General features: G+C 40.7%; 1 protein-coding gene across 1 annotated transcript in view; it reads right to left on the bottom strand.

Annotated features, from left to right (window-relative positions):
- The window catches only part of LOC144809499 (sodium- and chloride-dependent betaine transporter-like), an 887,191-nt gene that overhangs the window by 74,650 nt on the left and 790,029 nt on the right, over positions 1-22,512 (bottom strand). Inside the window, exon 11 of the mRNA XM_078673718.1 lies at positions 20,994-21,131. Within this exon, the coding sequence (XP_078529844.1) occupies positions 20,994-21,131 (138 nt within the window). The remainder of the gene's footprint in view (positions 1-20,993; positions 21,132-22,512) is intronic.

Below are 22,512 nucleotides of genomic sequence, written 5' to 3'. Positions count from 1 at the left end.
AGAGAGGTCAGGTCCACTGGTGTGACAATCTGTTTAACATAAATAGCCCTGGGCTTAAAGCTACACTACACTGACGGAGCACTTTGCAAATTGCATGTAGTACAGTACCAAAACTGTGCTTAATCACATAGCATAGGAACTAAATCAACAATATTCTCAGATGCTTTGAAAAAGCAATTTTACATGCTTAACAGCATATAACCAAAGCACAAAAATGAACTTTTACAATGAAAACATTAGGCAATGAGAGAGCTGATGATTTTGGGGTCCCCCCTAACCTAGGGGGAGCACCAAGCAGATGCCTTGAACACAAAGAGCATAAACAAAAAGCACATTTTGTTGAACTTCAGTGGTGGTCCCATCATTTTAGGACCACCCCGAGCACAGTTATTGGAAAAAAAACAATCCCAACCAAAGGCCCTGCAAAGCATTATGGGACAAGATTAGCTGTGGGCAGTGAATATTATAGTATCCAATATCAAAATAATTCTACAAAGAGCTGCAGTTCACCTAGTTGTTACTAGATGTCCCTCACGAGTCAAATGCAAAGCATTGAAATTATTCTTACATCAAGCTGCAGTTCCACAAGTCGTTACTAGATGTCCCTCACGAGTCGAATGCAAAACCATTCAAACCCTTTCATCAAGCATTTGCATTTGACTCGTGAGGGACATCTAGTAACCACCAGTTGAACTGCAGCTCTTTGTAGAATTCTTTTGATATTGTATACTATATAATATTCACTGCCCACTGCTAATCTCATCCCATAATGCTTTGCAGAACCTTTGGTTGGGAATTTTGTTTTGCCAATAACGGTGTTTAGGTTTGTCCTAAGAGGATGGGACCACAACTAAATCGTTCAATAAGATGTGCTTTTTTGTTTTCAAGGCATCTGTTTGTTACTCCCCCTGGGTTAGGGAGGATCCCAAACTCATCACATCTCCCACTGCTTGCTAATTTTTCAGTTTCACCATTGTGAAAGAACTATATGCACTTTAGTATATAAAGATAGAAATACTTATTTTATCATATTTGGTCATGTACAGGAAGCTTTTTGCAATTTTTGTACAGTACAGACAAGTATACAGTGTCATCAGCTACGCTAGTGTAGTTTAAAGTATACTACGTGAAGCTACGTGTAGTGCTGCTACGCAAACTACACCCAGGCTTAAAAATAAATGTTCCAATTTTTGAGGTGTCTGGTTCATATTAGCTAACAGTTGCTGCAAATTACCGTACTACTGTATTCCTCAATTTCATGTTGACTAGGGACTTGTCAGACAGCGTTTTTTATAGGATGTCTATGATACAGTGTATCAAGTAACGACTCATTGTTTTAAGCATAAATTCATAACTTCCCCCTGGTAGTGGATAAAATAACGAGAAAGGCATACATTAGTAGTAGTAACACAAACAAGATTTGATGTTTATTCAGCATGATGTTTTATTCAGCATGATGTTGTTTTGTAAATCTTTACAAGAAGTTATTTAAAAATGGACCTAAAAATCCACCCCCTCCATAGCTAAAATGCAAATACCATTCTCAGGATACTTTGGCTTTTAAAAATGGGAATTATACAAATATTCATAGGGTAAGTAACAACTTTGTAAACTAAAATCTTTTTACCTTGCCCAGCAAAATTCTTTGTCTGAACGGGCAGCAGGATAGCCCTATTTGCTCCGAGCCAGGCTTTGGCCTCCCCCACTGCACTGTCTAAACATGTGAAAACCAGCTCGCAGAGAAAGCTGAAATCAAAGGCATCAAGCCAACCTAAGCTTTATGGTATCTTGGAATTAAAGAGAATGACATATGATAATCTGGTGCATTTGGTGGGGTCACTTTGTTTTAAAAGTGGGTACAGCATGTTTTAGGGTTAACTTACCACTGCATTGTCTTGGGCTTATAATATGCACTCAAGTGAACTCAACCATATAGTGGCTTGTTAAGGGTCATTCAATTTGTAACAGTGCTGGACCCCATTTCCATAGATAAGAACAGACAGCCTCTTCTGGTGGATCAGTCCTTGCTGGACAGAACCTGATAACCAGGGTGGACATCCCGCCCCAAGCACATTTATAGACTTCTGTGATTAGAAGGGCACTATGCCTGCAGATTTGCTCTCCTTGTCTTCTGTAATAGACACAATCTCCTTGAAGTCTCTGCAGTAAGATTTTTACTTCACTCCAAATACCATAAACAGAGTAACCTCAAGAGGACCACAGTTGAAAATGATTTGGAACCCATGTTTCTAATGAACCTTGTCCTTATCCATTATCTTTATACAATTGTACATTCTAGCAAGTCAGATTACTTTTTGCTAAAGCCCCACATAAAAGTTCCAGGTATACCCTTAGGTAACTTTTGTCTTCCATTTTCCCACCATTTTCACTTTTTCCTATTGAGTTTCACTGAACGTTTTAGAACAAACTGGTGTTCCCATTGACTTTCCCATGTGCTTTATGCCTCAGAATGATTGGCGGTCAGTCATTACTAAATTGTTCAGGTTTCTGCTTGATTTTTTTAAGTCACTCTGCTTGAGTTGCTGTATCCATGTAGCTCGTCTTTCTGCCCAAAACAATCAAGAAGAGTGTTGACCACTCTTACCTTTAGATCTCCCAGCGAAATGTTTTACAGCCATCATGGCGTTTTCAGCATGTTTCATTGTATCATTACCTATAGTTTTTTAATTAAGTTTCACTGCTGTGTCATTGTTATTTCTCCTTGTGGATGTATGACGTTACAACGCAGGCTATTACAACGCCTGCCTTTACAACGCGGTTTTTACATCGCAAACCTTTACAACGCATAGCGCTTAGAGGTGCTGGATAGTGGTAAGTTTAATTTTCTATTCCAACTCCAGTCCCCGTGGACAATAGGGAAGGTGTTGGATAGAAAATTAAACTTATACCCTATCCGAGAGCGCCCCCCAGCGCAATGCGTTGTAATGGTTTGCGTTGTAATGACCGCTTTGTAATGGTAGTGCGTTGTAAAAGTTTCGTTGTAAAGGTTGTTCACCCTTCTAATGGTTGTGATGTACATGTTATTGCTTGTTTAAAATGTATTTTGGGTCCTATTGACATCTGTGAACATCATTAAAGAGACTTAATTTGTGTGTATATTGATAGCCTACATAATCTTATGTGGTCCGCATTCGAGAAGTTGAGGCACACAAATTGTGTTTGTTTTGTGTCCAAATTTCCCAAATCTCTGCTTATGTTTCTTTAACACACCATAAACTGGAGTCTGGGTGTGCATGTGGTTCACGGACGGGTCCTCCATTAGGGCGGAGAAGCGTTGCCCCACTGCTTTCTCACAGTGCAAGAAGCAGAAACATAAAATGGTATTTTAAATACTATTATATGTTTCTGCTGCTCGCGCTGTGAGAAAGCAGAATGGTATGCCTGGTTGGGGGTGGGTGAGTCGGGGAGGAGTGGTTTGCCCAATGTTGTGGGCCCTTACGGTTTGGCTGGTCCTGCACTCTCTGGATTTTCTTTATGCAGGCTGCACGCAGCCTACATAGAGGAAATGGCCTCCCTTGGGGCACCCGGCTGGGCGCCGTCCGCACCAATCACAACACTGCCATAGCAGCAGTGTGATTGCCTTATGGTAGGGGAGGGAGGATGCCAGCTTCCTGTTCCTGTCGGATGCAGGAGAGCAGGAAAGCAGCAGGAAAACATGAGTGCAGGACCTGGCCAGGAGCGGAGGTGGCACGGAAGCCGGTAAGGTACGTTTTTTTTTAAACCTCTGAGTGATCCTCCACCAGATGCCCACCCGCGAGTCATGCGAGTCGCGACTGATGTGGTGGGTGTGACAAATAGGCATATGATGGCATGCACTGACTTTGTTGCTCGGGTTGTGTGTGGTGTTCATTAACATTGTACATTGCTTTTGGACTGTATGTGTGAAAACTGGGCAAGGTTGTAGCCTTTGAACAGGCAGATTTTGTAACTGTATTTAGTTTGAATATGGTCACTTTTGACCCAACATAACTTGAGGCTGAGTTTTCACGTTAGAGATGCCGTTATGCGAGACGCCATGGGAAGAAGTCAGGAGACAGCGATGTGTTCGCTGTAAAACCTTGATGAGGTTTGACTGAACTGCTGTCCCTGGAGCATTGGGAGCTCCATATTATTTATATAATTATTGTCAGTGTAAGCTGCAGTTTTCTCCTACATGTATTCTAGTTTATGTATTCGCTCCTGAAATCCTTGCACTTTCACTCTCTAAAGAGATAATCCTCTGGAGCTGTAGACACAGCTCTGTTCCTATATAGATCCTTGTGCAGTGAAGTATCCTCATTGCTCAGAGTGATAAGCATTAAGCAAATTTGTGTTCTGTATGTACCCCTCGTTATTACCTGTTTATGTTGTTAGCGCCCTGAAGAAGGTGCGGCCAAGACGGTGTGCCCTGACCGAAACACGCTCACCAAGTGAAGAAGTTTAACAAATAAATTCTGTCTCTACATGCTGTATGCAAAATAACTGAGTAGTGAAATACTTCTTCTTTTCTATGTAGGGCATATAATATGTCCCATTGTGATGCCTTGTTTGTCCATGGGTTTTTGCAATATTGAATGGGTTTTCTGAGTGGTGTGGGTTTTGGAGTGGTGTGAGTGGTATGGGTGACGAGTTGAGTATTACAAGCAGTTTTCAATATGTTGTTCTAGAACATATGCTAATCTTTTTTTGTACTTGTGAACTTTTCGAATGCCTTGCTGTGTGATGCTTATGGATATATTTATACAGATATGATTACAATAAATAATATTTTTCTACAAGAACTATAATGAAATTGATGATTTAGTATGCTTTCTCTGAATCGTAGTGATGAATACATCCATACATATATGGGGCAGCCTTTTTGCGTTGGTTCCTCTGATATAAACTTGCGCGGCACCTCAGGGGATGCAAGCCCTCAGGTAAGACAAGATCACTCCAATTTAATAATATCAGAGGCGGATACAGTGGAGGGAGTATCACCTGGAAAGAGTGGTAAGGCGGTTCTGGATACATTAGACCCTCTCTTTGTTATACTGTCAGGGCAAGAGGGGACATCAGAGACGGCAGTTGCTCCTGACATATCTGGAAAGGGGCCACCACCCTGAGTAAGGGTCACGGCAAGAGAGGGCGGAAGAAGAAAGCTGTCTTGCTAGAGGGGAATGGAGGGGAACCAGGGGAACCAGGTCTATCTAGTGGGGAGGTTGACCGTACCGCGGAGGTGATAAAGAAAAAAAAGCCCTCTTCCTATTTAAATACAGAGGTTAAATGCAGAGGCACTAAACACACTTTGAAAACTAAGTCAAAATCAAAAACACCCATTACTGCACTAGCGAAAGGTTCTAATATTACTCCCTCCGTACGCTCGTATTTCAAAGTTGTTCCCCAGATTGTACATCTCACAGAGGATCAAGCTATGGCATCTGTGTTGGAGGCCTCCCCCCCAACAGCGGTATTGGACATAGTCTCTCCTCTACCTGGGCATGGTGTTGTTGAGCAAGAAGGAGCAGAAGTAAAGGTTATAGAGCATGAGGCCTGTATGTTGGTTCTTGGAGGTGGGGGGGAAGCCCAGCCTCCACAAGAGAGTCAGCCGAGCCAGGAAAAGGGTCTGGGATCACTGTCTTCTCGGGCTCAGGTGGAGTTAGAGCTGGGAACGTTACCGGCCACCCCTTCAGGAGATCTAGTGGTAATGATCTAACTGTCACCGCAGCTAGTGGTGCTAAAGGAGGAGTAAGCACTGTTGGGGGGGGGCATGCGGGCCAGGCTGAGTGCCCCACTGAACGTTCCAGTTTAAACTCGGCTGTCTTACCTATCAAGCCAGAGCAGGCACTGCTCCCGAGTTTATTTGCTCCCTCATTAAACCATATCGCCCAGGCAGAGAACTCCGCTCGGCCCATCTGGCCCTCCTTACCATTCCTCGCTTTAAAAAGCTGAGGGCGGGCGGAGCGAGATTCGCTGTCCTGGCTCCAACGTTTTGGAACTCCCTCCCGATTGCTCTGCGTACCTCACTCTCCTATCCCCTTTTCAGGAAAAATCTTAAAACTTTTTTGTTCACTCAAGCCTACCCCTAAATTTCTCCGCTGCCGCCATCCACTGATCACCACTAGCGCCATGAAACCGTTGGGTATGCGAGCGCTGTACAAATGTTTTTAAATTCAAATTCAAATTCAAATCCGAGGCTAAGGATGACATAACTCCGGCTTCTATAGTGGCATGTTTTCTGCTCTAACGGTGGAAATAAGAAGGGGTTTTGCAGAGTCTTCTGCGAATCAAGCCGAAATAAGAGCGTATTGTGAGTCCCTCGATAATAAAATTGATGGGCTCTCCATTAGAACTGGGGTCCTTGAAGAGACAACAGCATCACTATCAACTTATTTGGACCAGGCGAAAACTGACATCCAGAAGCTCTCTAGAGAGGAGCAAGCATTGAATGAAAGAATGGAAACATTAGAAAACAATGCAAAGAGAGGGAATCTTCGTATTTTGAATGTACCAGAAGGTTCAGAGGGTTCTGACATAAAGCAATTTATAACAGTCTTGTTGAAGGAGTCCCTGAGGCTTGAGCAGTCATTGGAAGATTTAGCATTGCATATCCAAAGAGTACATAGGGATCCCTTTAAACGCAGCCCCCAGAGATCAAAGCCTCGCAAAATACTAGTTAACTTTCACACATATGTTTTGAAAGAGCAAATTCTCAATCTGGCGCTTAAGCAGAAATCTCTTGCTGGGAAGGGGTTTACTTTCTTAATAAGGTCGGACCTCTCCAGAATAACTTTAGAGAAACAATGGGAATTTGGGAGGCGTCTGGAAGCCTTCAGGGCGTTGGGGGCCACAGCCCAACTAATGTTCCCAGCTGCCATGAAAATTATGTATAACAACAAGATGACTAACATCAGGTCAGTACAGGCAGCAGATGAACTTTTGATGCAGATGGGCAGTAAAAATAAAGTATGAAATCTAGCTTAGATAGCTGATTAGAGAGTTGCTTAACTCTTTCAAATACTAAGGTTTAGCGATAATGCCCTAGTGCTTCGCGGCCTTCTCTCTTTCCCTGGTGATCCCTGGTGATATCTGTATTTAGAGTACTGTTATTGCAAAGCCTTTAGGAAGGGAAATATAATGATTAAATATTACTATTTGATTAATCTTTTTTCACGTTTAATGGTGGGCATATTTCTCCGGGAGTTCGCGGAGGGGCGCTATCAACTGGACATCGTTCCGGTTAGATATCGCAAGGGTTTTCCAGGGGTTGTGTGGAGGATTTGGGGGGGTCACTTAGGTAGGACAGGTGGTGGGGGGTGGGAAAAAAGGAAAAAAGTCCTCAGTAAACCAAGATATGTTAGGAAGGAAGGGAATTTGCAGTCTTTTGGAAAGAAATTTGGGCAACAATGGGTTGGATTAGCCTTATTTGTTTGTTCCTCTCCTCAGTGGGTTTTCAATGACAAAGATGGGTAATATAAAATACTTCTCCTGGAATGTTAATGGCCTGCGCACAAAACCAAGGGTAAATAAAATTATGCAATACTTGCGAGATACGGAGGCGCAGGTCATTATACTCCAGGAGATTCACTTAACGCAAATAGAAATGCTTGACTTGATTAAAAGAAATAGATGGATAGATTTCGCAGTTTCAACTACCCAGACCACTAACACCAGAGGTGTCTCTATAATCTTCAAAAAAGGGGCTAAAGCCAGGCTGAAATCTCAAGTGGTGGACCCAGGTGGCAGATGGGCCATCACATCTGTGGTAATAGCAGGTTCTCAAATTACAGTCTTGGGTTATTGCGGCCCTAATCAGGATGATCCGGCTACATTGGAGGCTATGTTTTCTCATCTGCTTTCCTTTCCAGAGCCAACCATCATCGCTGGCGACTTTAACATTGTGTTGGACCCTGTGTTGGACAAATCTCCTAATAGTTGATCTTTAGTTTCATCTAAATCTAGGTCCGTGCTACATTCTGCAATGAAAACATACGGCTACCTGGACATATGGAGAGAAAGGTTGGGTCATCAGCAAGGGGTGTCTTTCCGGAACTACAAATATAAGCACCAGTCAAGGATTGATTTTATCTTAATTAGTCTGAGGCTGGCTGAGCATGTTAGATCCATTGAATATCTACCAATACACCTTTCCGATCATTCGGCAGTAGTAATGGAACTAGCTCAAGGTACGGAGAGATTGCTCGCTAGATGGTCCTTTGACCGATCACTTCTGTCTTCTCCAGATGATACGGCTTACCTCAATGTAGAGACACATAACTTTTTCTTGATTAACAACGATTCAGCAACTACGCGGATCATCTGGGATTCGTTTAAAGCATTTCTGAGAGGTCTTATAACAGGGAAAGTATCCTATAAAAGGAAGCAGTATAATGAGCAAATCTCTACCATTGAAAAAAGGATAATCAATCTCCAAAGTCTCATCGATACTGGTACAGGGGCGGATGACTCCATCATAGACAGTCAACGAAAGGAAATGGCGACTCTGAAAGCCAGTTTAGGTTCAGTACTGAATCTCAGATTACAGCAGAGATGGGAGGCATGCAAATTGGCTCATTTTGAGTATAGTGAGGGTGCAGGCAAATTACTTGCCTGGAAGACCAAAGTAGATCAGGTCCGGAACAACATAGACCTTATCAACGTGGGTAATAACTCCTTCTCATCAGATGTTGACATCAGGAAGGCCTTCAGGGAATTCTTTGAATCCATCTATAAGGAGGACATTGGTACTCAGCGAGAGGAGGTCGAGGAGTGGTTAAGGCAAGTGGATTTACCCTGTCTTACGTATGAACAGTCCCAATTCTTGGATAGCACCATCACTGAAGAAGAGGTTAGGGCCGCTCTAAAAAAATGCAAGAAGGGGAAGGCTGCAGGGCGCGATGGGCTACCTGCAGAAATCTATAGAATCTTAGAGGCTGAGATAGACCCCTTTCTCACCAAGCTTTTTAATCAGATTCTCCTGGAAGGTTATACCCCTCCTTCATCATGGGATAGTGCATCAATAAAGCTCATTCTGAAACCTGGGAAACATAAGGTTGCCTGTGAATCCTATAGGCCAATATCAATTCTAAATGTGGACTATAAGATCTTTACCACAGTATTGGCCTCTAGGTTGGCCCTGGTAGCCCCATCGGTCCTTCATGCGGATCAAAAAGGGTTTGTAAAGGGGCGACAGTTATACGAATTGACGTATGACTTAATAGGCGCAATTGATATAGCAGTGGCACAAAACTTGCCCTTGACCGCTCTCACGCTAGACGCTACTAAGGCCTTCGACAGGGTCAATTGGGTATACCTGTCGGGGGCCTTGGCCAAGTTTGGTGTGGGTGAGGGATTTTTCTGGGCAGTTCGGCTGCTGTATGGTAGCCCAGTGGCGAGCCTGTTGATCAATGAGGAGCTATCAGACCCCTTTTCAATAACTAGAGGGACACGGCAGGGGTGCCCGCTCTCCCCCCTACTGTTTGACTTTTATATCGAACCTCTCGTGCAACAACTGAGGAGAGAGATTGCCATCAGACCTTTTTGTCACAGAGGGTGGAAGAGGAAGGTGGCCCTTTATGCCGATGACTTGCTCATCCTCACATCAGACGTAAATACCGCTCTCCCTGTAATATTCAAAATGGCTCGGGAGTTTGGCCGGATATCAGGCTACCAGATTAACACATCAAAGACAGAGATGTTGGTTTGGAACGATGATGTGAGTGCATTGGAAGTACAGGCGGGTGAATCAATGTGCTATCTGGGCCTGAACATAATAAAGGATCTTAATAAACTTGCTACAGTAAACTTTACAGCAGTTGCTAAAGAATGTAGGAGGTTAATGCCGTCATGGTTTCACCTTCATTTGTCCTTGATTGAGAGAGTAAACTTGATTAAAATGTTGATCTTGCCTAAAATTTCATTTCTTTTCAACACTATTCCCCTTTATTTTGACCAGACATATATCTAAATTACAGTCAGAAATCACTTCTTTTATCTAGAACAAACAATTACCTAGAATAGCTTGGAAGAAGCTGAGGAGGCGATGGGAGAAGGGGGGCTTAGCTGCCCCAGACTTGAAATTATATGCTTGGGCGTTTCAGCTGTCTCATACTCGAATGCTATTAAAAAGGCCTACGGACTATGGGGTAGGCTTAATGTTTTCTGCCATGTTGGAGGGGGAAGGTCTCTGTCAGTCGGGTTATCTATTTAAATTTGGCAACCCGAAATTTAAAAAAAAAATCAAACTGAAGGTCCTTTATGGACTGGCTAAAATGTGGTGTGAGGTAACAAACTCAATCAAGCAGGGGTACTTTTGCGATAAAACTTCGCTTTGGGGGTTACCTGAAAGCCCAGCCTGGCTAGAAGACATCCTAGCTATGCCTTTAAAAGAGGCGGGCCTTGAAGTATGGGGAGACCTCTTTTATGAAGGGGACCTGCTTTCGTGGGGGCACCTCCAGAATAGGATAGGTCCAACTATTTCAAGGTTTAAATACCTACAAATGAGTAGCTGGACGCAGACCTATAAAATTCCACCTTCCAAAAGAAACAGGTTCCCCCTTGGAGGGGATAGCCAATTAATTACCAATTTAGTGAGCATTGGCCCGACTAAAAGCGAGATCTCACAATGGTATAAACTTTTACTTGAGGAATCGGATGGGGAGTTCAAGTTACCTGCCCAGTTGTGGGGTGCATTAATAATTGACCAGGACATGCAAGAGCTTTGGTCCATTTCATGTGAGCTCGTGAAAAGTATAGTAAAGCCTTCCTGGCTTCGAAGGAACCACCTCTATAACCTCCATAGGGCGTATTACTCTCCCCAGAGACTATCTAAATTTGTCATAGGTAATTTAGTGGCATGTGCAAGGTGTGGGCTGCAGGCAGCATCAGACATTCATATGTTTTTTGAATGTCCTCGGGTTGCTACATTTTGGGAAGCTATTGGTAAAACTCTTACAGTGTCATTGGGCTACCCTGTCACTATTGATCTATCTTTAGTGATTTTTGGGATCCTAATAGGATCACAGAATGCAGCTAGAAGCTTAGGGGTATATTATCAAGGGGTTTTATCTCCGCTTTTTTGACTTTAAAAGCCAAGAAAGCGGAGATAAAATTATCTCCCTATTACCAAGCTGTCGCTAACACCAGTTAGCGACAGCTAATAGGAGATAGCGACCATCATGGGCCCCACTTTGCATGTCAGTGATATTTATCACTAATGACATGCAAAGTGGGCGTGCCAAGATGTTAGCGACTGGAAACAGTCGCTAACATCGCTATCTCCTATTACCAACTTTTGGAGATATTCGCGCTAAGCGCGAATATCTCCAAAAGCTAACACCTGCCCTGAGCAGTTCTTAGCCATGTTATCCAATGGGAGGTGGATAACATGGCTAAGAGCATTTGCTCGATAATGCATGAATATCGCTGACTTTTCAGCGATATTCATGCATTGCGGCCGTTTTTTATCGCATTTGCGATAAACCTTGCTAATAGCAAGATTTATCTGCGATAAAAATCGCCGGTTTGCGGCGATAATTTTTGTCTCTAAACAAGTTAGAGACAAAAACTATCGCTAGTTGTTGGTAATATACCCCTTAGTGTTTTATACGGTCCTCCTGGCAAGGAGGGAGATATGCAGGAGGTAGAAGGACCCCTTACCCCCTTCCCATGGAGATTGGCTGGCTTCTTGTTTGCAGACGGCACAAATTGACCTTGCTAGGCCCGGGAATCCAAGTAAAAGAGCTTTTTGGCACATGCTTGTTTGGGCACAATAAAAATCCGTTTTTTTTTTGTTTTTTCTTCCCCGGGTCCAATGATTACACTACTATGGTGCCTATTTTTTGCACGAGCACAGCAGCTATCCGGTCATAGCCCGGCCCTGGCCTCGCTGTAGGCCCCCCCAATGGTAGCCAAGATTGCGACCAACCAGAGACAGCTGAGGGATGCTTGGTTCCCCTATCACGATTGATCCCTTCCAGTTATAATACTGAGACAGCTGATTTATGGTTTGTTCTATATGGCTTTCTTATACCATGGTGGATATGAGAAAAAAAAAAAAAGAACTATAATGAAATTGATGATTTAGTATGCTTACTCTGAATCGTAGTGATGAATACATCCATACATATATATACGTATAGATTACTTTTTAAGCATCATTGGATTATGGTGTGATATTCTGCCAACTAAATAGACCAGGCAGTTTCTTCTGTTTTGCCTTCCAACATAACTTAAGGCCTGTATGTTGTAGAGGTGACAGTTTTGCTTAATATCCATGAGCATTGGAGTACAATCAACATTTCTTTTTTTGTGTTCAAGATATTTTATTGAATGTTATGATAGGACAAATGGCCATACAAACAAGAGCACCAAATTATTTCAAACTAATATTAATATGATAAATGTACCTATACAAATACAATTGCAATGTTATATTTAAAATAAAAAGGGGATACATAAAAAAGTAATTACAGATAAAGGCTTACAGAGCTACTAACTTCAACCTCAAAAATCTTACATATTTACGAGTTGTATACCATATTAGTTATACTTATTAATAAATATAATGCTATATAATCATCAATCTGATTACAAAAAAAATGATAAATAGATGTGTTGTGAACCACACCCAAAAGAGTCAAATTAGCTCCTCTTCAAGCAAAAATTGTCCATGACCGCCGTGAATGGATTGTTAATAATGAGGCATTTTTCCAATTAGTAGTAATTGACTTTAATCAGACAAGATTGAGGAAAAGGAAATAGATTTACAAATCAGCATTTCATAAGAAATGTTATCTAAGATTTATATATATATATTTTGAAACACCCCAAACATCTTCCAGCACTTAGAAACAGTATTGCAATCATATAGATTATGTCTCAATGAGCCTGGGGTCAGATTACAATGCCGACAATTTGGATAATTTACAAATTTTGCAATGTATGACTTTAAAGTAGTACATAAACAATTAAATAGCATGAAAGATTTAGTTTGGTATAATTAAAAACACGCACCCAGCCTGAGATATTATTCAACCATAATGTCTTCCATATATCTTGAGCAAGAGATATATCTAACTCTTTATTTCAAAAAGGAGACATAGAGTTTTCATTATCCCCTCTAAATTGTTCTAATTCCTATAAAACTTTGAGATAACATGTGAGGAAGCAGCTTTCGTTTGAATGTACATATCTAAATAAGAGGCAACATTTTGGAATTGCACAAAAGTTCATATTTGAGGATTTACGAAGGGAGGTAAGTGACATTTTGTTGCAATTTATCAAAAGTGAAAACTGTTGTTAAAATATACATTTTTTGAGTAAAAAATTTCAGGCTTTATCCAACATTGCAAAACTTTTTTGCCAATGAGCTATACCATAACGACATATTTGAGGTTTGTGGAAAAGGAGATTGAAAAAGAGAGTCTGAGTCCTGTAATATGAGTTTTGTAGATTTAAGAATAGTGGACCCTTTTAGTAATGTGGTAGAATTAGTCATAGTCAATAATGCAGGTAAAGGGAATGGTGATATCAATCCTTATTCAATGAGAATCCACAAAGGTGATTTATTGAACTCTGTATGACTGAACCTAAAAAAGAATCTTGTTTTAAAAGAAACTCTTTATGAAAATCTGTTAACCCAACGCCCCCAATAACTGTTGCAATTTTAAATCTTTTATAACTTATACCGGGGGTTTTCTTATTCCAAAGAGATTTAGATAAAAATGTATCTACAATTTTATTGAACTTAAGAGGAAGTTGAGTAGGTATCATAGAAAGGAGGTCAAATATTTTAGGTGCAATAACCATTTTTATGGATTAAATTTCCCTCCACTAGGATAGATGTCTTTCATATTTTTTTTAAACTTCTTTTTATTAAACAAAGGTCAGTGATAATGTACAGCATTACAGCATTCAGTATTCGGTTGTGCATGTGCATCCCACCTAACATTGCAATCTACAGATTCTTTATTGCGACAATCCTAACAGATCAATAGTCATCCCTAGTAATACCCTAAGCCTGTCTACCCCTATCGATCTAATCCCTCCCACCTTGATAGCATAAACTCCCTCAAGGATTCCTATATGTATTCCATTGTCCCCACATATATATTTCCCCACTTGTTGGGGCAGCCTCTACCCTTTTATATTGTCTTCTTAGCTGCACAACACCAATCCATGTCTTTTTCCATTAAGCTATCGTCGGGGGTTGAGAGGTCCCCCACGGCTTGCAATATTCCTTTTGGCCACCATTGGTGCCACTCGCAGCCAGATTTGGGGGTATTTTGGCCATGTCTGATCCCCCGATACACATAGTATTTGCCATCTGTAATCCGTAGAGATTGTCTGCCCTTTCACTTCCGACAATACCCATGTTATCTTCCCCTAGAATCTTTGTATTGCAGGACATTCCCAAACTATATGAAAAAAAGTTCCCCTTCTGTTCACACCCCACTGGCAATCCTCCTTGGAAGTGCAACCCAACTTATGCATGAGTTGTCTTTCATATTTTTAAGAGTGTATTCACAATTCAATGTAATTGATTAATGGTTTGAGAAAAAAAGATACCAAGATATTTAAGTTTTTCATTTGCATATTAACTTATTGTTGTGAAGCATATCAGAGGTACAATGAACATTCGGAGGAAAACATTATGTGTTACTAGTGTTTGAAGTATAACTTGAAATCTGATAGTAAATTTGCATTAGATTTAATAGAGGAAGAATGGAAGTGTCAGGATTACTAATATGAAGTCATCATCAGCTTAGCCTAAAGTTTGTTTGACAATAAACACCATTAAAAAGAAGACCTTTGATTTCAGTAATGTTTCCGATAGCAAAGGTTCAATAGCAAGGAGAAAAAGGAGAAAAAGTAATAGTGACAAGCACATACCTGCCTAGTGCCTCTAAAAAGGAAAAAATGACTAGAGATTTGACTATTAATGGGAAGTCTGGTGAAAGGACCTGAAGAAAGTGCTATTATCATGCAAATGAGTGAACATACCAAAAATTAAATGCAGACAAGTTATGAAAGAAATACTGCCAATGAATTTTATCAAAAGATTTTTCAGCATCCAGTGGCAGGACTTTGGAAGGAAGAGGCAAGAATGGATTAGCTTCAATCGCATGGAATAATAATCTAGTATTGTTCACAGAGTGTCTGTTTCATGAAACCAGACCGATCATTATGAATGAGAGTGTCAATTACAGTGGCTTCAAGAATTTTCGCATAAAGCTTACAGTCTTGATTAATTAAAGATCAGTGACGTCATGACCTCCCCGCTTTTGCAGCTTAAGTGGGGTACATTTGTTTATGAGCCTTTCCTGTCTGCAGCGCTGCAGAGAAAAGCTCCGATATCAGGTCAAGCAATGAATCTTAATTAAGACAAAGAAATGGAGAGGGAAAGAATGGGAGAGAGAGGTCTAGAGAGGGCTGAAAGGGAGAATAAAATGAAGGGTATATGAAAATAAAGAAGAAACTGTGATGAGAAGGAAGGGGAAAAAGGATGAAAGGATGGATGCACAAGTGAATAATCTGATGAATGTTAGGATAAAACAATATTTACATGAGTGGGAGAAATAAAGTGGCTTAAATGCTGAAGGTCTGGATAAATGGGTGAAAGGTTACCTGGATGGCGGTGTGGAAGGATAGATTGCTGGATTGATAAAAGGAGGGTGAATTGGTGAATGGTTGAAGAAGAATTGATGGATGAATGGATGGGTAAAAGGATGTATGAATGTTTGGAAGTTGAGAGGAACAATAGATGGATGGAAAACTAATAATTAAAAAGTGGAAGGATGAAATAATAAAGGATGGATGAAAGTATGAAAAGATGGATAGATGGATGTATACATGAAAGATTTAAAGATGAACACAAGGCATTGATAAGGGACCTCTTCTAGAGTGAGTAGGGCTTACTCTATTCGCAGTGGGGAGTATTTTAATTTGCTGGTTGCTCCCTTGTTGAATATATAGGGAGATAACTTGATACAATAGTGGGATCTTAGTTGGGTTTCAGGAGAACTATAATGAAGGCTTCAGTGAAGGACCCAGAAGTTTTTCTTGAAATAAACGTCAGGACCAGGCAATTTAAGTGAGTTAGGGATTTAATGGCTGACTCAACCTCTTCTAGAGAAATCGGTAAGTCCAATTTATCTGTAACTGATTGAGAAATTTAAGTAAACCCACAAAAGTCCAAGAAATTATCAAAATGAGGAGGATCAGTAGATCCTATAATAATCCAAAAAGACATTGATAATTTCTTTGTGAGTTAGTACAATTTTACAATTCGAAATATGAATCAAATTAATTTGAATTTTATCTTTTCTAATACGAAGATAATTTGCTAGAAGCCGTCCAGACCTGCAAGCATTGAAATAAAATGTTACCATATTATTAGAAATGTGGATGCCAGCCATTTATTAGGGAGTTTGATTCATGAAAGAGTTTTTGTAGGTGTATTTTGTATTCAATATCATTAGATGTGATAAAGAGATATGTTCCTATTCACCTATTTGTTTATCCAAATCCTTAATTTTAGAGTTAAGTGACTTATTGTCATGTGTCATAATAGATATGGTTTCACCTGTGACATATTATTGATTGCATTCCATTGATTACAATTGAAGTAGAGTCTTCTGAATTGAATGAAAAATAATCATGTATTTCAGCCAAACGTTTTGGTTTATTTTTTTCATTAAGGGCAAAATTCACATTCATATGTCATCTACATTCAAATTGTTGAGTGAAGTTAAATAGTAAAACAAAGTAAATAGGTGCATGGGAATAAAGATTGATATGATGAATAATAGGGTCACAAATTGAATGGATTGATTGACGGGATACTAATAAATATTCTATTCAGGAATAGGAATTATGAGTATTAGAGAAAAAATGAAGTTTTATGCTGTTGGGTGATATAAGCGCCAATTATCTACCAGTTTGGTTGTTTTAAAAATGGATTTGTGTGCATAAAATGCTTTGGGAGGACAGTTCTTAGCTAGAGAAGTTCTGTCCAACAAGGAGTCACATATTAGGTTCAAATCACCTCCAGAAATAAATGGAACATTTTCTCATTTGAGCACTTTAGATGTAAAGAGGGACCAAAAATTTGGGTTATCTTTTGCTGCACCATAAACATTAATCGAGTGTAAAATGGCATTATAGATTTTAATATTGACAATAAGATTATGACCATCAGCATCTGATCATTTTTTTGTTCACAGCAGGGAAAGAAATAACATTATGAACCAATTTTTAATTCATGTATGATAAAATGATATAATCTATATGAGTCTCCAGGAGATAAAATATGGTTACGTCTTGCCACTTAATCTAAAATTGGAACAATGGGCCAGATGTACCATTGATGTTTGCGACTCGCAAATTGCATTAAATTGCGAGTCGCAATTTGCGAGCCGCACACATCAATGTACAACAGTGTCAGAGACACTGTTTGCGATTCCCACAGGGGTCGCAAATTGCATGCCTCATGCATATTAATGAAGCTGTCGCAATTTGTGACCCCATTGGGAATGGCTGGCTCTCCCAGGGATGGTGACCTGCTAGGTCTAGGACTGCGTTCTCCATAAAGCATTTTTTTTTAAATGCAGCCTTTTTCCTTAAAGGTAAACGGGTTGCATTTTTTAAAAAATTAAACATTTTTTGTTTATTCTTTTAAGGGCAGGAATTGGTCCGTGGGACTACTGCCTGCTTTAAAGAAATGTGTGGACCCATTCACAAAGGGGAATGGGAGGGGGCCCTTCCTGTTTGCAAATGGTTTACCACCCTCTTGAAGAGGGTGGTAAACTGCAAGTATTTTGCGACCTGAAAAGCGGTCACAAAATATTCTTACATAGGGTTCAGAGTCACTCTTAGGAAGGGGAGCACTTGAAACGGTCTTTCCTTATAGCGAGTAACTAACCCTATTCTGCAAGTCGCTATTACATTAGTGACTCACAAAATAGGGTTTGGTACATTGTGCTACTCTTCTGTGCTGTTGCAAAAAGGCAAAATGCCCCTCTGTGAACCCAAAAAACAGTCGTACATCTGGCCCCATATGTTTAAGAGGGTGTCCTAAACTCATACATTACTAGAAACAATTTTGAGTCTATTAACATTATCCATGTTCATAAAAAAGAGAAAACTGTAAGCATGAAGAAAAAAAGGTAATCTACAAAAGTAGCTCTAGGGATAAATGAAAAAAGGAAAAGGAATGACAAAGAAAAAAGTAGAAAAGATGACATAGAAACATAAATAATTTTCTAGAATCATTCACGTGCATGACCAGCTGAGACAATGCCCTAGCAAAGAAAATCGGAAAAAATTGACTAGCTGTAAGTAATAGAACAAAAGCATCAAGTATCAATCTCATTGGTATCCATGGAGAGCGGAGTGTTGGCCTAAAAAGGAAAGAAGATCATCAGAGAGTTGAAAGGACTTGGAGAAACCATCATTCCATATTTTCATGGTTGATGACTCAAAAATGCCGTACTTAGAACTAGAGGTTCCTAACCATGGTCTGTATTCTGTAATCTCTGTGGATATTAAAAGTTTTCTTGGCGAAGTCTTAATGGATAAAAATGTTGTTCCTATTGACCATTAAAGATGGGATGTCTCTTGTTCCCTTCCAGATCACTAAGAGGTGATGAGGTAGAACTTTAAAGATTGTTTAAAGTGGCTTGGCATGACTTGGATTACGATGTGAAGGAATTCTTTATGCCTTATCGATTGTATATTTTTCCAGGAACTTTGAATGCAAAAGACCAGGTATTAGGTTTTTCAGATTCCACCTGCATTTATTTCTACGTCTTCTGCCTAATTAAAAATGCATAAATTGCATTGCTGATTGGGATTTGTTAAATCAAGTAACAGATGACTCATCGGTATGACATTTGCAGCAATTATCATAAGACTGTAAATTTTTGATTTGTTATCCTGAATTTTAATCGCATTGTCAGAATCATTCCTAGAGAGACTTGCCATGTTTTTACGGATATTTTTGATTTCTGAGGCCATATTTTCTGTGTTAGCACAAACCGCATGTAAGGCTTCCAATAAAACGGATAAAGAAGGTTCGTTAGTGTCCATGGGCCTCATTTATGAGGCCCCTTGCGCCATCGGAACTTCACTGTTTGTGACGTTCCGTGGCGCAGCTGCCTGCGTGATATTTATCAGGCAGCACTAAGCCACTTTTTTGGCGTACTGCTGCCTGATAAATATCAGCCTCTTTAACGCAGTGTTCTGCGTTAAAGGGGCGTGCAATGGGTGTTACTGGGGGCGTTCCCAGAAACATCCATGGCCTTTTGACACTGCCCCAGATTTACAAGAAATCGTGAATCTGAGGCAGCGCCAAAAGCTTACGCCTCCCCAGGGGAGGCGTAAGGAAGGCGCAATGGGGAGAAATAGTTGTTTTTCTCCTCGTTTTTCCTTTTTCTATGTGTGCTGCATTCTGCAGCACAAGTAGAAAGAGGAAAAGCCTCTTGTGATTATTTTTGTACAGAAAGGTTTCCTTCCCTGTACAAAAATAATCATCCCTGCAACGCAGGCACCCTTGCACCATTGTGCAAAGGTGCCTGCGTTGGCGCACGGCAGCCCATTGTGCGCCGGCCCAGGGGAAAAGTACAGGAATGCGCCGTATCTCAGAGCCTTTTTCTTTTGACGTAGGGAAGCACAGCAGGAAGGCCTGCTGCGCTTATCGCTCAATGCCGCTTTTTTCAAAGTTGATTGGTAATGTACCAAAGATCCTACAGTTTGCCTACCTTTCCTCCACTCTACTTCGCTTTCTCTCACTCACTCACTCACTCTCTAATATCTTTTCCTCTTGTGTTGGTACACCTGTATGTCTTAGCATTTAAATAGTTGGACTGTGGGATTTGTGTTATGTCACTGTAGTCTCACATAATAAATGTAACGTTTTCAAAATGTTCATCATTTTTCAAATATCAAGAATTGTTGTGCAATATTTGCCTGAGGTAGCCTTGTTCCAGATGACAATCGGTCTCCAGTATGCATTTTCTACTCAAATTAGATATTTTCTTCTCAAAATAATCTCCTGTTTAGACTTTGCATGGTTTTTCTCTGATAGGTATGCCCTCACTCATGAAAAAGATGCTTGAGATACCACAAAAACGTATAATCTGTAATATGTGTAAATTTGCTAAATTTATGATTTGTTCATGGAAATGAAATTGCTGATTTTACACATCCCTTTTTACACCAAGCAAAAAGCACTGGCATTGATAGAGTTTGGATATAGTTTCAGATTATGTTCATAATTATGGAGAGGAGCATGATGAATGAGTCTGAATATTTTACTATAACATGCTATACTGAAATGTAATATTAAAATAAAAATACCGAAAGAGGGCAGTCCACTTGTCAACAATATGAAGGTAGGCACTGGCACTTTTCAATATCAATATCATTGGCTGGCTAGGTGCTTATTGGTCAAAAGTTTTTAGGAAATATGTGGACTTAAAATTAAGGTAAAGCTAAGGAATCAATTATTTTAAGTCCATCCCTTTTGAAGTTGAATGCTTCAACCAATTCTTATCAACTTTTACAAACAGAACACTCCTGTGCTTTCTGCTGTATTAAATGTTTGCATTGATAATGAGGAATAGTTCGTTTTTCTCAAGAGTATGAGGAAACCAAAACTGATTTCTCATGAAAGTTCTGTATTAATCTTCACTTTGCAGTCACTGTTCTATGTTTCTGTATAAATGCAATACAAGCTGTTAAGATGGAGCAATTGCAGTGACAGCATTTGATGTCTGATAACTGTATTACCCTTCTCAGAACATGGATCAATATATTCTACGGTTCTGATAATACCAATAAGAATGGAAAGTTATTTATGGAATCCTATCATTCCAGAAACAAAATAATAGAACAAATGCTTTAATTGAGTCAACACAGTGTAAGACATGTGAGCTGTAATGTATGTATTGCTGGAAATATTTCTGAGTTATAAGTCATGATACACCAGGATGGACCACCCAGTTACTCCTCACCTCAGTGATCAGAAGCAGGCCAAGAAGGTAGCACACAACTGCAATTCCCAAGATCAGGAGCTCCCGGCGATACTTCTTCAGAAACACAGCTGGATACATATCAACAATCGCCGTCACCAAGCTTTCGACACAGACAAACTGAGGAGGTAATTAAACCAAATAAAAACATTGAGACTGTGTATTTGCCTCAGTTGCTAGATTCAATGCTAGACCAGCTTGCCTTTCCCATTTATCAACTTTACGCATTGCCTAATGAAATTAGGAGACACTAAGGGTGTCAATATGATGACTGGCGGACTTTGTCCGCCCGTCACCATAGTGGGGAACGGAACCGCTCGCCATAAGGGCGGGGGTCCCGTGGGGGGAATTAGGATGTCCCCCCCATAGTGGCGGGCACATCCTGTAGTTTTAGCATTGTGGCGGGCGGTGCACTCTGCACGGCCCGCCACAATGCTAAAAATGCTTTTTTGCATTTGCATATGCAAAGCGGCAGGCACCGCGCGGTGCCTGCCGCTTTGCATATCCATAGGTGGGGGGGTACCATAGGTACCCCCCATGTGCCCCCCGACAGTGGTGGCAACCAGGGGGCCCTGCAGGGGGCCCCCGCAGGAATCCCCGCCTGCCTTTCCGTGGCGGCATTGCCGCCGCGGAAAGGACTCTACTTTGTGCCATTGTAATATGGCTGGCGGTGTCCATTGGACACCGCCACCATATTAATCCATTACCGCCGCGGTCGCAAGGCGACCGCGGCGGTAAAGCGGCGGACGGTCTTTCCGTCCGCCGCTGTCCCCTCCGCCATTATAATCTGGCGGAGGGGAAAACGAGCGTGCTTGTCGGGCGGATTGCCTCCGCCAGGGTGGCGGTGGCCACCGCCACCCTGGCGGAGGCAATCCGCCCGACATCCTAATGGGGCCCTAAATTGCCTAAAGTGCACTCTTTGTACTCTGGCATGCCTCAAACTGTGCTCTAATATGCCTCTAATGAGGCATAAAGCAATTCTCGAGTTCTGATGCATGGATATTGGAACTTCATAGAGTAACACACCCTGATGCTTATGAAGAAGGGAACTAAGTGGGACAGTGCATAACACACATTACATAATGCCTGGACATTTGGCAGGCAGCGGATACTACAGAACTTTAATACATTTGGTGGAAAGTAGCTCTGTGGTGAATATGAGAAGGTAATTTCTTTTCAACTGGTATATAATGAATGACAAATGAAGAAACAGCTGACTGGAAAGCCACAGATTCTATCACTTTAAGAACTATACAGAATTTGGGGGTGTTATCTGGATGTAGATGGGTGTTAAAAAGCAATTGCTATTTACAATGGAATACCATGGTAATGTGCATAGTTTACTATAGAGAATGGATATGTTATACAGGGTGTACCTTGAACAAAATGTGTGGAGGAAAGTGTAGGGATGTAAGCCACTTAACTCCTCTAGAGAGTTCAGGTTGTAATAACAGTTAATAAAGGAGTGCAAATGGAGAATAATGGATTTGCAGAAGTGGAA

The sequence above is a fragment of the Lissotriton helveticus genome, chromosome 1_1, assembly GCF_964261635.1.
Source record: "Lissotriton helveticus chromosome 1_1, aLisHel1.1, whole genome shotgun sequence".
NCBI lineage: Eukaryota > Metazoa > Chordata > Amphibia > Caudata > Salamandridae > Lissotriton > Lissotriton helveticus.
Note: the sequence above shows the minus strand (reverse complement) of the source record. Positions and strands in the feature narration are given on the sequence as shown.